General features: G+C 33.6%; 1 protein-coding gene across 2 annotated transcripts; it reads right to left on the reverse strand.

Moving 5' to 3' along the window:
* Positions 1–442: 442 nt before the first annotated feature.
* Positions 443–10,879, reverse strand: LOC132275272 (cullin-1). 2 transcript variants are annotated; one of them, XM_059776730.1, is made up of 20 exons: positions 10,746–10,879; positions 10,145–10,303; positions 9,944–10,043; positions 7,575–7,760; positions 7,312–7,359; positions 7,031–7,234; positions 6,865–6,942; positions 6,582–6,671; positions 6,407–6,487; positions 6,213–6,275; positions 2,895–2,930; positions 2,741–2,827; positions 2,487–2,636; positions 2,347–2,402; positions 2,147–2,267; positions 1,873–2,034; positions 1,613–1,756; positions 1,306–1,524; positions 1,046–1,213; positions 443–953 (listed from the first exon to the last, which is right to left on the reverse strand). In XM_059776730.1, the coding sequence occupies exons 2-20, from the start codon at positions 10,282–10,284 to the stop codon at positions 852–854; spliced, it is 2,235 nt and encodes a 744-aa protein (XP_059632713.1). In that variant the 5' UTR covers positions 10,285–10,303; positions 10,746–10,879; the 3' UTR covers positions 443–851. The 2 variants fall into 2 exon arrangements, with proteins under 2 accessions (XP_059632713.1, XP_059632714.1); XM_059776731.1 differs by lacking the exons at positions 443–953; positions 1,046–1,213; positions 1,306–1,524 and having other exon boundaries at positions 1,619–1,756; positions 1,851–2,034.
* Positions 10,880–16,580: the final 5,701 nt, after the last annotated feature.

Here is a 16,580-nt window from a genome sequence, read left to right on the forward strand (position 1 = left end):
TCTATATAATCACACTGGGGTGCACATTCATCACTGAGAAAATGTAACCAGCACTGAAGAAGAAGAGAGCATTATTTCGTGTCAAAATTCTACGGAGATATCACTCAACACAACCACGTTAAATCGATGCATCACCACATGAAATCTCTAGACTGACAAATGCTAAAATAAAATATTAGCGCATACAAAAAATGCATGTAAAACTCAAGAAATGATGAAGAACATGTGAAATTAACATCACAAACAAGCAAAAACAAGAGGGAAAAGCAAATAAAATATATCAATTTCATGCTAATTCAAAACGTGTTTAAAGATCTCCCGTACAAGCATGAGAATGATAAACATTTCACAACACTTGCTCACTAAATAAGCCATCATGATAAAGAAAGGAGATAAATATTAATTCCATAAAATATCCCAGAAACATATAAAAACAAAGCAATTCAGGGGGGAAAATACATTTTTTCTTTTTCTTTTTTACAATGGTACATGCTATAATCTGAATTAACTAAAATACAAGTGTCAACAGTCATGCAAGAGGATGGCAGTAATAAGATGGTAAAAAGCTGGATGGTCTCATTGTATACTGGAAAGCATAACTAAATCAAATTACATATTTTTCTCACACAAACAATCTGTAGAAATTATCCTCACCTGGCTTCAAGAGGGAAATGTACAAGAATACTTGAGCTCTCAGGTCTACGTAATCATCAAAAGAGGCAGTCAAAGAGCGGAAGCATTTACAAGAGTTTGTGCTGAACCCATTCGGCAGATTGATATATCATCTTTTGGAGCTATTTGCAGCTGCAATAGAGTCACGAATTCCTTTGGACGGACAATCAACAGCCAAATCATGCCAAGTACCTGAACAAGTTCGGGTTGTCCTTGTCTCTTTCTAGATAGTCCCGAGTGATTAGATCTTCAAGCCTCTTCTTGATTGCTTTAATGTCGGGCTACATAATTGCATTTTAATTAACACCATTAAGTAAAAACTGAGGAATCAAGTGGGCTGAGGATAGAAATGGAGAAAAGTGCTTCAATATACCTTGAACATGCGACCCAACTGCTCAACGCACTCCATGACCAACTGCTGATAGCCCAAAACTTTGCGACTCTTCATGATACGAACAATTGCAGCATCAATGGCATACCGTCTGTCTTTGTCAACATCTTCAATCACCTTTTTCTTCTCATCAACAGGAGGGAGGGGAATCTGCAGTACAAAGCCATTTTTCGTCCCTCATAAAATCAATAAATGGAAAGGTAATAAAAAGCAATATTGAGATTGAACTTGAATCTTAATACCTTGATCCTCCGCATCTTGTCAGTGAACTTGGAGTTGAACTCAAAGATGTCAGTAGGAGAGATTGTCTTGGTGTTTGGTTCTTTTTTAAGGATCTTATACTTGGCGCATGACAGAGAATGAAGAAGTCTAATAACATCATCGTCGGTTAAGTTTAACTGAGTCATGATTTCCTGATAACTTAATCTATCTGCGGCATTAAATAACAGCAGCGCAGAAGCCTATAGAGAAGAATTGCTAAAACTCAAGCCTCTGTAATGATAATCACGAAAACATACAAAAACTAAAATAAATGTTATATACAAAAACCTGGTAGGTTGTCACAATCAGCTCTATCGTTTTTGGTTCAAATTTTCCATTGATGTTACAAGTACCCAATGAGTATATCCATGTGATTTTTCTGTGTTTTGTTTTTGTGTGATAGAATTCTCTGAAAACTTCGACACACCTAACCTAAAACAGCAATCATTAGATAGAGAATATGGTTAAGCTTTCTCAAACATTAGACTCAACATTCCACAAGTTCACATTAGTATGAGGAATTTACATTTTAGTGGTTAGAAGAGTACCATCTCCGCTGGAAGGTTCAGATCGAAAGACTTGTAACTTGGCCAAAAACCGGTAGTTAAGACAGTAACAGTCAAGTCAATCCCAGGATTTGTATTTGGATTATTGCCGAGATACTCCTCAAAATTGGCTTGATTTTCCCTAGCCAATGTCAGATCTGTGACCTAAAAGATAGGAAAGCAAGAAAAAGAAATTTCATCAGTAACCCAGATGTACCATAAAAAAAAAAAAGATTTCTCATTGCTCAAGAATCTAGGACAGTCTTTTGCCGGATACCATTCCCTCCATCTTCGAAGTGAACTGACCACCGCATTGTTGTTTCAGCTTTGTCAAAATACTTCTCTCATGCTCATCATTTGCACTCTTATCAAAAAGTAGCCGCCGAGCAAGTTTTTTCCTGCCGGCAATGGCAACATCAAGTAATTATAGCCAACTAACGATTCCAGATTGACCAACCAAAAAATTAGATAGTTTACCTATAGAATTCACCGAATAGGTCCTTATCGCTAATGTAAGCAAGCAGCTTCACTACCTGTAGATTATATGCAAGTTCCATTTAAATTTCTACATCCTGCAAATATGTCAAACAGAATACTACAAAGAGTGAGTAACATACCTTCTCGAGTGTTTCCTCGATGGCTTCATCACTCAATTTTTCACTGCCACCTTTCTTAAGAATATTATCACAAAATGTGGCCAGTAGTTCTGCACTTGAGCTTCCAGAAACACCCTTGTTACAAAAGACTTCAAAAGCCTCCTTGAGTGCCTAGCGGGGGAAAAAAAAAAGGAAAAAAATAAAATAAAAAAGAGAGATAATATGGGAAATATAGCATGGAGGTAACTATCATGTAGCAATTCTATAGTACAAACCTTGTGAAAAAGGGTATGATTCATAAAACAGTCATTTACATATGCCAGATACTTGTCATGCAGCTCAATCACTTTTCTAACAAAAACCTGAAGGTTCTAAGCCATTAGTTCCAACATATAAATGCTTCTGAGAGTACAGTGGTACTAAAATTACCTGTTCCTGCAAACCGACCACATCTTTCTTATCTGGCTGTAGAATAAGCAAATTGTTAGCAATACAACCAAAGATAAAAGTTGAATAAATTTCTACTAACACAATGTCTTTATGTATATCTTCTGACAGAAGAAAATTTAAGTGAACATAATTTTGGTAAGAATAATAAAAATAAATAAATAAAAATAAAAAGAAGAAGAAGAAGAAGAAGAAGAAGAAGAAGAAGAAGAAGAAGAAGAACAACAACAACAACAACAACAAAAAATTCAAAAAAGGTAAATGCCGGTTCACAAAGAGGAGAAGCAACTAACAATTCAGAGGGAATAATTAGATGTGAGTTCACTAAGATGGACATTACATAAACTCAAAAGAAGGCGGTATCCCAAACACTTCTATAGAGAACTTTTCCACCTAAGAGATCTTCACAAACATACGAAACTGGGAATGTCCAGACTCTGCACATTTTAAATTGAATGCATGAAAGAGGAATTAAGAAGGGACAACTATTTATAATTTCATATGATGCTGAATGATATACTTAGCAGATAAAGCTCCAATTGGATTGGATCTCCAAAAATGGAGAACAAAAAAGGTTTGATATAGTCTTACCTTTTTGCTTCAATGATTTAAATAAAATAACAATAATAGTAAATAAGCATTATGAAATATGCTTCAAGAAAGTTTCAAAATTAAGACTTCTACACGGTAACACGGATAACATATTCTTTCCACAAGTCATCCCTATCTTAGCTTCTTAAATAACCACATTTGTCTCATTTGAACCCTGAAATAGTTTTATCTCACTGGTTTCAGAAGTTATTCAACATTCATGATTTGGTATCAGCTAACACAGATCAGCTAATTTTTTGCAATATTCATGGGTAAGCTCTTCAATAAGGAGGAAACACGCTCTGCTTGTGGAACATACCTTGCATTTTCTCTTATTTGCATTCATTTTTCCCCACTATCTATTACAACTATGTTACCTATTGAAATCCTCTCACATTGCCAAGTTACAACACGTTAGGCAGACTTACAAAACCAAACCAATCGGACCAAAAGAGTGTTCCCTTAAAATAAAGGTACAAGATTTCAGGCTACACCACAAAATTATCACACATGGGTTAACTGCAATTCAACTTGGGGCTTCCAAACCAACCCAAAAGATAATCAGAGTTAGGGATTGTCAACTCTTAGTCGTTAGGTGTACTAATTAAGGTTATAATTATATAATATGCATAACAGTTTTAATGGTAAAATTAATACAGCTTAGATGCAGTTGCAAAGGAAAGAGAGACATGACTCATGGGTAAATGAACAATCAATAGCATCTGATATAACCACAAATAAAGAGAGAATTTGTCAAAAAATTCAAAAGAAGAACAAAATGGACAATCAATAGCACCTGATATAACCGCAAATAAAGAGAGAATTTGTCAACGAACTCAAAAGGACATTTTTTGGGGAAAAATTAGATAACATTTTTTGTAGTCAGAACAAAATAATATTTTTGAATTTACAAAATGTTTTTGAGAAAGGCCAAGAATAACAAATGACAATTCACATGGAAATCATTAGACAAGACAGAAAAGAAAGAGAATACTTAAATTGTCAGCGCAATGTCCTAAAGCCAAACTGGTGGAAACCTTGCAAGTTAATGACTCAGAAAACCATCTAGTTCTACTTTCTTAGTCCCCAAAATTGAACATAGTATATTGAATAACATTATATAAATTTATCAAAAAATTGAAATGACAAAAATATATTGAAATTATGAACACGAGAATTGTCACCTATACATTTGTAATTAAGACTACACATCTCAAACCCAAATAAAAGCTCCAACTTCCAGACTGCAACTATGTAATAGAAAACCCTAGTTTCCTCGGAAGTCATGTGAAAAACCAAATTAGAATATAGTCAAGGATTTAATGTAAGAATTGTTGTCACCTAGCCATCAAATTGAAATCTAACAAACCTTTTATCTAGTATTAAGACCAACAGAACTAGTTTGAAGCCAAAATTCCAGCAAAATTTTAATTAAATTTCTATGATTAACAGCACGCCAGCACAGCAGATGAAAGGTTGTTATAATGGAACATTATAAATGCTTACAGATAAACAATTACCAGATAAACAATAATATGCAACACACTCACGGATATGTTATATATGACATGCAAATTATTTGACCACCTCAAGTAGCACGCCTAGGCAATTTTAACAAGATTCACCAAGACTTTTTGACATGTATGCTACATAGCATTCCAGGCCTTTCATATCAGCCAGATATGTGTCAACCCTAATATAAATTACATGTGTTTAATTCTCGTTTATGTTGTTATGAAAACCTATAATGACAATTGATATAAGTATATAACCAAACATAAGAGACATTATATTAAAACAAAACATAACACAAGGGATCTAGATCGAATTTCAAATGAACAGTTATCTTACAATAACAAAACGAAGAGAAATATAAGGAAGACTAAAAGAAAAATCATATCTTTATATATATATATATATATATATATATTGTTTCTCTCTGCCAGTCTTGAAACCTTGACCTATGACTTGGAAGTTAAGACCCAAAGCCACCAAGATAGAGGTAGACCGGTAATCATATATTCTTTTCATTAAAGAAAATAGATCCCTGTATTGATCATTTGGCGCAGGAAAACAAAAAGCAACAAGTATTTGACCAACATAAAGAGGAATGTATTGTTGAAAATTCGCAGGCTATATGTGCACAAAGAAACTTATAGATGACGGATTGATTAACATTTTAATTGTAAAACAACAATAATGGAGAAGTAACATGAGACTATACTTACCTCAAAATTTGCTAGATATGGAAACAATGCTTCGAATGAAAAAAAACTAAATTAAAAACACATTAAAAAAAATAGATATATTAACCTTTACGCCCTACTTTTTATGAGACTTTGGCTAGTGAAGAGAATGCTAGGATTACAATGAGTGACACAACCAATTCAGAAAATCATATTTACTTCTTTTTTTATTTTTATTTATATATATATATATATATATATAAATCAGCAAATCATATTTACTTTAAAGATTCAAATGTGGTGCAGAATTTCTACATAGTCATTCAAATGAATTTAATTCCATTTTTTTTTTTTGGTTACTGTTAAATTCCAGCTTATTTTATTCTTTTTGCAAAAAATAGCAGATAAGATGTTCTAATGACAGGTCTATTATCAGCCATATGACATGTACCTTCCAAGGAGACAAATTGCACAAAGACCAAGGAAATGATGGAATCTGATATAAAACAATCAAGATACAGACCTTCTTAGTGCTTGCTGCATCTTCTGCTTGTTTAACCAAGGCTGTACCTTCGGCAGTAACATGCTGCATTAAAGAAACCAGAAAATACTTTAAACTAAAGAAGAGGAAGAAACAAATTACAACAAAGGGATGTCATACTATAAGTTCTTTTTCATTTTTCAGCAAAACAAACTGTAATATATAAACTAATAAACCTGCTTAAATATATTTGAAACAGGATCTAAGCCTCGAGGTACTTTAGAAAAGAGCCTATACATCCTCGACAAATCCTCCACCTGAAAAAAATAGACAAAATCATTAATGAACTTAATAAGTTGCAATTAAACTACACAGCAAAGGGCTTGCATAATACAGCATCCAACGAAGTACCTTGTCATCTCTAAGCAATGCATGACATCCAGAGTGCTCCTTCTCGAGCAACTGGGTTGCATATAAGGACAACAACTCATTTTGAACTTTCTGTAGAAAAAAACAAATGACTCAGATACTAATATTGATTTTAACATAATAAAGGTAACCATGGAAGGCACTAATCAAAAGTGAGTGTCTGACTGTCAAGTAGTTCAAATGACATCCTCCATTCTTCAGATTAACTAACCAAAAATAAAGGCAGATTTCTGTTATTGTGATATTATGAGAACCAAGAACAAACCTCCAGCAACTTTTGCTCACTACTAGAATGTAGATAATGAGAAACCCTATCCTTCTCTCGCTTCAAACATTCCTCGGCCTGGAATTCCAAGAAGATCCCATAAATCATCTAAATGATCAAACAAATGTTTTCTAGAGCTAATTAAAAAAAAAATGTAGATGTTTACTTTCAACATATAATCTGGACAAGAATCTTCTAAGATCCAATTTGAAGCCTTCCGAGAATAGTAAGCAGCAGTATCTTCGAGCATAGCTGATTCAAAGTCGTTGTCATAGTAATCCATTTGCCCCATTCCGATCTCCACAAATATATCTAAAACATTCTTCAATAAAGCCCGGTCAATCTGCTCTCCTTCACGCTCTTTATCAATCTGGTTAAAATGTATTGTTGATTAACATGAATAAGAAATGTGGAAAGAAGAAAGCTGCAGCAATGGAACAAACATACCAGTGCTATTACAGCATCTCTTACTTTCCCATTTAACTCCTGGTAGACCTGATATCCGAATATTAGTTCCAATATTATTTCAGTGCGTCATATTTTACTATTTTAGAACATATGGCACAACAAAAAGGAAAAAAATAGAGTATATAAGCTTGAGGCTGTAGTAAATTTTTCTATCTTCAAAAGGCAATAATGAAAACTTCCCCATATATGTAAGTATTGAAAACAAGATGGCAAGAAAACGGAATGGAACAATCAAGACATACTAAGTGACGAAAGCAAGTGAGTCCAACTTCATTGAGCGCTGGAAGTGACCTTCGAGCAATATAGTAGCGATCAAGATAATGGAAGAAACGAGAAAGCCACCTGACCATAACTTTGTGATTCGACCACCTTTTCACAAGCTCTCTCAACATGAACTCATCATGTTTCTCTCTTAAAGAAGGCAATACCTATATTACAAAACAAACAAAGAATTATCTCCAAGCTTTAAATGATAAAAAAAAAAAAAGAAGAAAAAAAGAAGAAGAAGAAGTATATTGCAAAAGTGAGAATAAAAGAATTCTAAATTAATCCATCAAAGTTAAGCTGGATATGGCATATGACAGGGTCGCATATTGTAGACATCTTGTAATTTGTTTACCTATGGCAGCTTTTTTAATGCATCATAATGACTAATGGTACACACTTGTAGATAAAACTTAACAAAGAAACATGGATTTTTAATGTAATAATTGTTGGGAGTCCTAAGGCTTTGTTTGGGTAGCTCCTGTTGTGTTTTCCTTTTAATGGAAATATATGTTAGGTCCAGAAATTTATTCTCTCTCAGTGTGGTCAACAGTTGTTTTTGATTCATCTCAATGGCATTTCAGCAACAAATACTTCCTTCTTGTTTCGTGGGAGTTATGTACGTCACAAGCTGAGAGGGTATCTCTTTCTTTTCTCTCTTTATCAGTTGCTAGAGGGCAGTGTTGTAATTTCCTTTCAAATGGGATTATTCAAAGGCATATATCCCAACGGTTCTTTTAACCGTTTGTTTCAAATAGGCCACATGTATATGCTTATATCTTTCTCTGTAACGGATAGTTTTTTGAGGAATTATCTCTTTGAAATATTTATTTATTTATTTATTTTTTTGATAAGTAAGATTTTATTAAAAACGCTCAAAAGAGGAGCGGAACCCAAAGAAACAAAAGGGCCAAAGGGCACTTTAGACCTTCAAAGAGGCCAAAAAAACAATAATCTCCTCCGTAAATCTATAATCTCTCCCCGAGACCCAACAAAAAAGAGTGGAAATAATAGAGAACTTAAGCATAGAAATAGAAATTATCTCTTTGAAATATGAGCTAACAAATCTAGAATCTCATGCAAGTTTTTCAGTAACTTGATAAATAAATAAAAAGGCAAAAAGAGAGAAAAAGGCTATGGGTTGTTGCTGCTATTATTGCGAAGAATTCACTCTGTTAATTTGAAGAATTAGCACTTGAGATAAAAAAATTCAGCACGAGATAAAAGGAAGTTTCCCGGTGATCAAACTCCTTACATCAAGAAAACGATTTGCCAAGTATTAAGTGCTAGATGCTCATGAACGTAAAATTCTGACTCAGCCAAAGAGCCTCAGCATTACAAACCAAAATAGAGACTCTGATTCAAGATTGACTTTATTCTATATTGAGTCTCATCTACATGTCTTGTATAATTGCGTGGTCAAGCACTGCTCCATAGCTCTATAATTGTTTATCTCACTGTATTTGTATCCTAGAACAGAGCTGATGCTCAATTTAGGTGTGAAAAGCTTCATGGTCTAGAAGTGGGTTTTTGGTTAGCAATGTGACTGAATATTGGTTGAGTGAGCAGTGAGTGTATTCTGGGAATCACTTGTAATCTGATTGATAATTAGTGGATTGGTTTCAGAGCTTAATAGCTCCGTCAGTCTCCGTGGATGTTTCCCCATTTTGGGGTCTTACCACGTAAAAACTGTGTGTTCAGGTGTCTTTCTAGCTTTTGATAATTTGTTTTAGGAAATTTTGAAACCACTCCCCCCCTTGATTACTACAATAATCCAAAAATGTTGAATCATGTTAGCTACTTAGATAAGGGTTAATTTTTTGTAGATCTAGATTGCTACTTCTTTATTTTTGAATATTCTAATAGATATTTTATATTTCAATTAATATTCTTAGATTTAGGATGTTTGAGTTTAGTTTATTTCGTGTCCATTTTGTTTATCATATAATTTCTAAATTTTCATCTTCCTTTTTGGACTTTTTGAGCATTGTATAGAATATCATTCTGGCACGTTGTAACTGACAACTTTGAGGCCGTCAAATCAACAACCGATAACACAACTTTGAACCATGATACCGACAACATTCTGACTTAAAAAAAAAGAAAAAAAAGAGTGTAGATCATAACCATATCCCGTCGTTTGTCTTGCATAGGACAAAATGACTAAATTTGTCCCCAATCTGAACACTATACACACACTACAAATACATAACTTTCACATTGTTACAAATATAAATAATAAGCAAGCAGCCTTAGACATTCCATTATAGACAATGTATTTAAAGAACATATAGTGTGTGCCTATTCATAAGAACATATATCGATAAGATGGATTAGTCTTCCTTACTGTTGAAATAATGTACTCTTCGAATGACTCCTGGTATTTTTCATACAGCTGCTGAGAGTAATCATGAGGTGGCTTCTGAGTGCACATATTATAGATGGTTCTGTGTACAAAATTAAGGAAAAAACAAAGCATAATAGCAAAAGGGTAACACCAAAACACTATCGCAACAATAGATGCATAAACAAAAGACCAAGGGGATACGTATAGAGCATCATGTAGTCCTCTGAGCTGAATTGTGGCTCGGGCAATCCTTCTAGGATGTTCTTCAGCTTCGTAATCCCCTTCTGCATAAAATCCCATCCTTGTTCTAAGTCAATTGTCTTGCGCTCGTTCATCGTCATCTTGAGCACTATTTTCCAGCTTTAAAAGAGAAAAAACACATACAAATCATACACACATCACCAAAATCAACAACCGCAATGCCATTTTAATGCCACTGATTATTTTAACAAGTAAACTAACAATTTCAACCTCAAAACCATCAAAAGTTACCATAAACCCTAACAAATGATAAATTTTAAAAATAAAAAAAGCCTAAGCTAGCAATTAACTTCAACTACAAAATAAAGCAAATCAAGAACTGGAACCAATACTTGTAAACGATCATTGACAGAAAATCGAAATTTGAACAAAAAGAATGGAATCAAGAAATAATCATATAAATCGATCCAGAATTGGATCACAAACGAACGAAGAAATAAAACAAAGAAGCAAATTCAATAGGCATGATTTATATGTATATACATATAATACTTTACATATAGGTAAACATATATATATAGAGAGAGAAAGAGAGACAGACCTAAGTGGTGAAGTAGAGTAGCGAGCTCAGACAGAGCATTAATGGGGGAGAAAGAGTTGAGTGAACAGTGCCTCGCGCTCTTGCTCTCTCTTTCAGTTTTTAATTGTGCTTTTTTATTTCCGCAAAAATCACTAATAGGTCTTGAATTTTTCATTTATGACAACACCGAGTTTGTACTGTATCTAGTTACTCACCTAGTCAACACTAGTGGTCCAGATACCTTTTTCGACTCTCCCTATTTTGTAAAGAGTCCCCCAATTAAGTCCCCCAACAGCTCCAACCGTTCAACTGTTTTTCAGTGAATTCCAACTGTTTTTATGTGATTGGAGTTGTCACGAACGTCATAACGATCGAAAAAAAACAAAAAACACAGTGCACAATATGCATGGTACTTATGTAGCAATTTGTGTTGGGTATTCGGCCTTGCTTTCAAGGGTAGACCAGGTGGCTGACTTCTCCACGCTGCAGGGATGAATCAAAAACTAAGATTTCGAATAACGGTCCGAATTCAAGTTGATTATATTTCGCTTCTTCTTCAGGTGAAGACGATCAAACAATTCCTAGGCACTCCCACTTTCTGCATTTTCAGGGGTATCACTTAGGGCCTGTTTAGCAATTTTTTTGCTTCTTATTTTATTTTGACCCGAAGCAAAAATAACTTTTCTACTTTGGAGTGTGTTCAATACTGTTTAGAAGCATGTTTGGTAATGTTATATTTGTTGCAAGAATTTTGGAAGTAAAACCATAAAAGTATTGAAAGTTTAAAAAATAAAATGGCTAGTTAAAAATGTATTTTAAGAGATTATTATTATTATTATTTGGGTATAATTCATTGGTACAGTGCATTTGCTACACTGTGGAAGCAACTGGAAACACCTATTTGCTGTTTTTGGTTTTGGCTTCTTTTGAGAAAACGTTTTGGTAGTATTCAAATCGCAGCAAACGTTACCAAATACGCTTCCATGTTTTGCTTCACTACAGTTCACTGTCTGAAGCAAAAAAACACGAAGCAAAAGCGGTTGCCAAGCAGGGCCTTAATAACTTAAATTTTTAAGTACAATTTACATGTAGTCCTTTATTAATGAATAATCAATTTTCCTCAATAATAGAGAAATGATAGTTTTTTTCTTCTTAAAAGTATAAAAATAATTTTCGCAAGATATTTGCAATGAGTAATGCTAATTAATACCCAAGTCGGTTGGTAATTTTTTTAAAAAAAATTATGATAATAATTTTTGCAAGATATTTGCATTGAGTAATGCTATAATACATGTAATTACTACTGAAATCGTTTGGTAAACAAAGACTCTCTGCAATAATAGATAAGATGCTCTCTCTTCTTAGAGCGTTCCTATTAATTATAGTTGCATTAATTGGTGGTAATTGTTACTAATTGGCAAATTTACCTTCTTCTTCTTTTTTTTTTTTCATTTGAAATATTTTCCTCTATTGTATATAGTTTGTAACATTAAGCCTCTGCTTCATGATCATTAAAATCTGTATATTTGGTGATATATATTATATATAGATCAGTGACAAAGTAATTAATTGGAGGGAGTTTTTTATTTTTCGGTAATTAAACTAATTGGAGAAAATTACTAATTCCGGGTTAAAAAAGGTAGGAGAATTTGAAGGGACAAAAAATATGTATTATCTAATTTTATCGTGATGTTGAATAAACAATGTATACAAAATTAAAATAGAATTATTTTTTTGGCGGCAACAAGCAATAAAAAAGTACTACAGTACTATGAAGTTCCCCAGTTGATAATATTAGATTTTTTATTTTTTTTGCAATAAACATATTTATACATTCGTTGACTTGAACTTTTAACTTATATTTTGAAAGGTGTAAAAGTATCACTAAATTACAAACTTTACTTAAATTATTTTTTTTTTAAAAACGAGATTCAAGCATTGATTTAATAAATATAATGTGACAAGTATTTTTTAATTGATCATTTGGTGCTATTATATCTATTTTTATTCACATCACTCAATTAGAGTAGAGGGCCAAACTTTTAGTTGAAGTGAATTAGAACAATTGTAAGGTATTTATTAGAAATAAATTTAATAAAATGCAAGATATAATTAATCGACAAAAAGACTTATTCAAATTTTTTCTTTTCGTTTTTTTATTGTTCCAAGTATAAGTCCTACAGATGACTTTTTTAAGGGAATCATTGAAGCTTATTTAACGAGTCAACGAATTTCAAAGACTTCTACGGCAGTTTGTCTTAGTCAAACGTGGATACTCAATCTTCTATGGTTGAAAAAGAAATAAAAGACTAATAATTACCGACTTTTCAAATAACTAACTTCCAAAAGCCATAGACGTTTCCAACTGAGGAGGGTTTGAACTTGATTCACTATTTGCAATTTCTAAATCAGTCCATTTATTTCAGTTAAAAATGTTAGCACCAAATATTGTCTCCTTACGTTAGGTTGTACAGAATTATCTTCATAGCTCTTTTAAGATAAATTATAACCACAATTTTTAAGATTTGACCTAATTACAAATAAATCTGAGTTTCATTATTTTTTTGCAAAAAAGACCCCATTGCTAGTGCGTTGCCTTTTTGGTCAGTTTTAAATAAAGGCCGGATACCGTTAGGTCACTAACCCGTTGGTCTAATAGAATTGATTGTCTCGTACACTTGTCTAACTATCTTCCTCGTTGGAGAGAGAAAGGAGCATCATACACACATGCCTCTATTGAGGTTGAACTCTTGACCTTCCTTTGGAAAGTAAAGGTCTGATACCACTAAGTCATTGGCCCGTTGATCCAACATAGTTGATTATCTCGTGCTTTTGCCTAGCTATCTTCCTCGTTGAACAGAGGAAGTTGCAATTGCTTGAAATAATGTTAAAACTGTCACCCATTTTATTCATATAATGAAAATGATAATAATTTGGAGTCCAAAAGTCATTTCTATGAGTGGGCTCACATCATTACTATATCCCTGACATCATAATAACATCAGTCTCTACCCATATAAAATTAATCAAATTTGTCATTAATATATATATATATATTTTTTGACAGGCCCGAAGGGTCCCACCCTAAAGGCACCAAACTGGAAATATTACAGCTGGCCCCACAACTACAATACCAGATTAATAAAAGGTAATAAAGGAGGTGGCAAGGCTCGAACCTGGGCGGATTGGGTGCCCAGGCCAACACTCTACCATCTCATCCAATCCCCCGGGGGGGCTATATATATATATATATATTGTCGTCTGTAAATAACCAAAAGTCGTTCTAAATTTAGTATGATAGTATGCTCTGTTATGTTCTTCCCTGCTAAATTAACCAAAGCTGATCAACCATCTAGAAGACGAAAACGTGTGTTTGATGTTTCATCCTATTGCCTCCAGCAGAATTTGGACATCAAGTAATAAATCTTTTCATCATTTTTAGGGTTACTAGTAACAGTCACACCCAGTCAACAACTCACCCTCAAGTCCACAATCACTTCAAAAGTTCAATAACCATTTGTCATAATAGAAAGCTTGAAAGCATTTATATGGATAAAAGAAAAGAAAATGATAAAAAATTATAGGGACAAGAAGTTTGGGTTTGATTCTATAATCCCAGTATTCGATTATATAAATAACCCCTCCAACATCAACAAAATTGAAAATATAATAGCTATATATATACGCCACACAACTACAACTCCAGCTTTGCAAATGCAAAGCGCAACTCATGTTCTACAACCTGTCAACGGAATAAAATTCACAAATGAGAGAGTATATAGTTTCCAATTGTAAAGCACAACATTTAGTTAAATCAGAAATAAAAGAAAGTGCACCCATATTATTTCTTTTAAGCCAGAATAATTGTTGAGAAAGCAAATATAGGATCAAATATGTGACACTTAAATAGGAAAAACTATCCTTAACAGGCCAGTCTGTGTGAATAGAAATAAGAGTACAACTCCATGCGTCCGGTATTCTATAACATAATCTCGAGCATTAGTTTAAACAGTTTTCTCAAAATCTCGAGCATTAGTTTAAACTTTAGCTAACAACACAAACATAAAATGCATCCATCAAGATTTATGAACAAAGAGTTGCAATTGAATAGAGAGAGTACATAAAACTAGGATCACATATACAAAAAGGTCCATCGTGGTCAACACTATTGTGTTAAGACAAAAATATAGAAACAGCTTTATTTGAAAGTTTATACAAAAGGTCGTTCTCCAGTTTTGTTCTTGTGAATGCAGGGTGCTGGATATACGGATACGTGAAGTTGTGTAATGGTTGAGAATCAGAATTATTAGATTATTATTCCAAAATGAGTTGTGATATCCTTCAAGGTAAATTTTCAACTTGGAAATGATTCCCAATGTTATGAATAGAATAAATAGTGATTTTATTCAAATTTGTTTTCAGGAAAATAGAATTTCCTAGCTAGTAATGTTTGAAAAAGGTTTTGCAGCCACAAATACGTACCTCCAATAACTTCTGCTCGCTTCTTTGATGTAAGTAACTTGAAACTCTCTCTCTTTCCTGTTTCAAGCATTCATCCACCTGAATGTCCAAGGAAAAACATTCATCCACTAGGGCTTGATCAATCTGCTCTCCCTCACGTTCCCGATTAATCTGAAATATCAAATTTCAATTACTGTTATTCAGGCGCATAGAGAGTGTCAAGAAGAGTACTTGTGGAATGTTTAGACAACAGTCACAACATATCGAAATCAAAAGGCTTAATTTTGATTGATAATCAAAAAAAAAATCAACTAATGATTTTCTACTTCATCACAAAGCCATCACATATCTCCAAAATCATTGCAACAACAAAGATACACAAAAGTTCATCCCACTCGGGTAATCAATCAGAAGACATACAGAGAAAGGAAAACATCCATATGGTCTCTAGCAACTTTAAGAAGCATCTTGTTCCCAATAGAAGCAAATTTGCTTGTATGGCATAGTTGCGGCGCGTGAAAAGTGAGAACGCTTTTGAGAAGAGATGAGTGAATTTTCAATCCCAATAGACTTTACCTAAAATTATTAGTCACTAGAGAGAGGGTTTGAAGCAGAGCTCCTAAAATTGGAGCACAATGGATGAAGGACATACGAGCATCATGTACAGTGCAGTGCGACTGAAATTTCCTATCATGTTAAAATCATCGAGATAAAATCACCGAGCCAAATTGATCCACACCCTCGCAAAAAAATAATAGAGTTGATCAACAGGCCTGTGACTTAGCGATACAAGGCTCCTACTTTCTAAAGAGAGGTCAGGGTTCGAACATCAGTAGAGGCACTATGTGTGAGTCCCACCTAGGAAAAAAAAATTACTAGAGTTGAATTTGAGGTGGCACAATTACCAACAAGGACAAAGAGGAGACGAAATGCATGTAGTGGTCAAGTCTCTGCAGAATGTCATGAGGGCTTAATATTATGAAATATATACTTCTAGAAACGGTACAAGAGCAAAGAAGTTTCATGTGGCTGAACTCAAACTGTAAAGACACAAGACTAAGTCGAGAAAATAAAGAAACACAGGCTTGTTCAATGGCAACTGAAAAACAATACAGACTACATTTAAAATGTTACGAAGAACATACCAGAAACAGTACAGCATTTCTCACTTGATCATTCATTTCTTCATATACCTAAAACATAAATTACATCAATTATTATTTAAAGCAGAAAAAAGAACAAAATGTTTGTAATGAAAAACCACCATTAGTTTTTAGAGCAAAATGGAACTGATTACATTCAAAATTGGACTCCATTACCAACCATTTTATAGAAGATCAAGTAGCTAGCTGCATTCAGTGACGGAACTTTCTCTCTAACAACAAATAATCTGTC

This window comes from Cornus florida, unplaced genomic scaffold, assembly GCF_030987335.1.
Source record: "Cornus florida cultivar Cherokee Brave unplaced genomic scaffold, ASM3098733v1 CherokeeBrave_3.0.0_Hap2_Chr09, whole genome shotgun sequence".
In the NCBI taxonomy this organism is placed as follows: Eukaryota; Viridiplantae; Streptophyta; class Magnoliopsida; order Cornales; family Cornaceae; genus Cornus; species Cornus florida.

Bases quoted from the DNA above. Each gene is read 5' to 3' on its own strand.
- LOC132275272 (XM_059776730.1), bottom strand. From the start codon at position 10,284: ATGACGATGAACGAGCGCAAGACAATTGACTTAGAACAAGGATGGGAT. The intron at 6,943-7,030 runs GTAAACATCTAC...TTGGAATTCCAG, and splicing joins GTCCAGATTATATGTTGAAA to GCCGAGGAATGTTTGAAGCG. The intron at 2,035-2,146 runs GTATCCGGCAAA...CCTATCTTTTAG, and splicing joins CTTCGAAGATGGAGGGAATG to GTCACAGATCTGACATTGGC.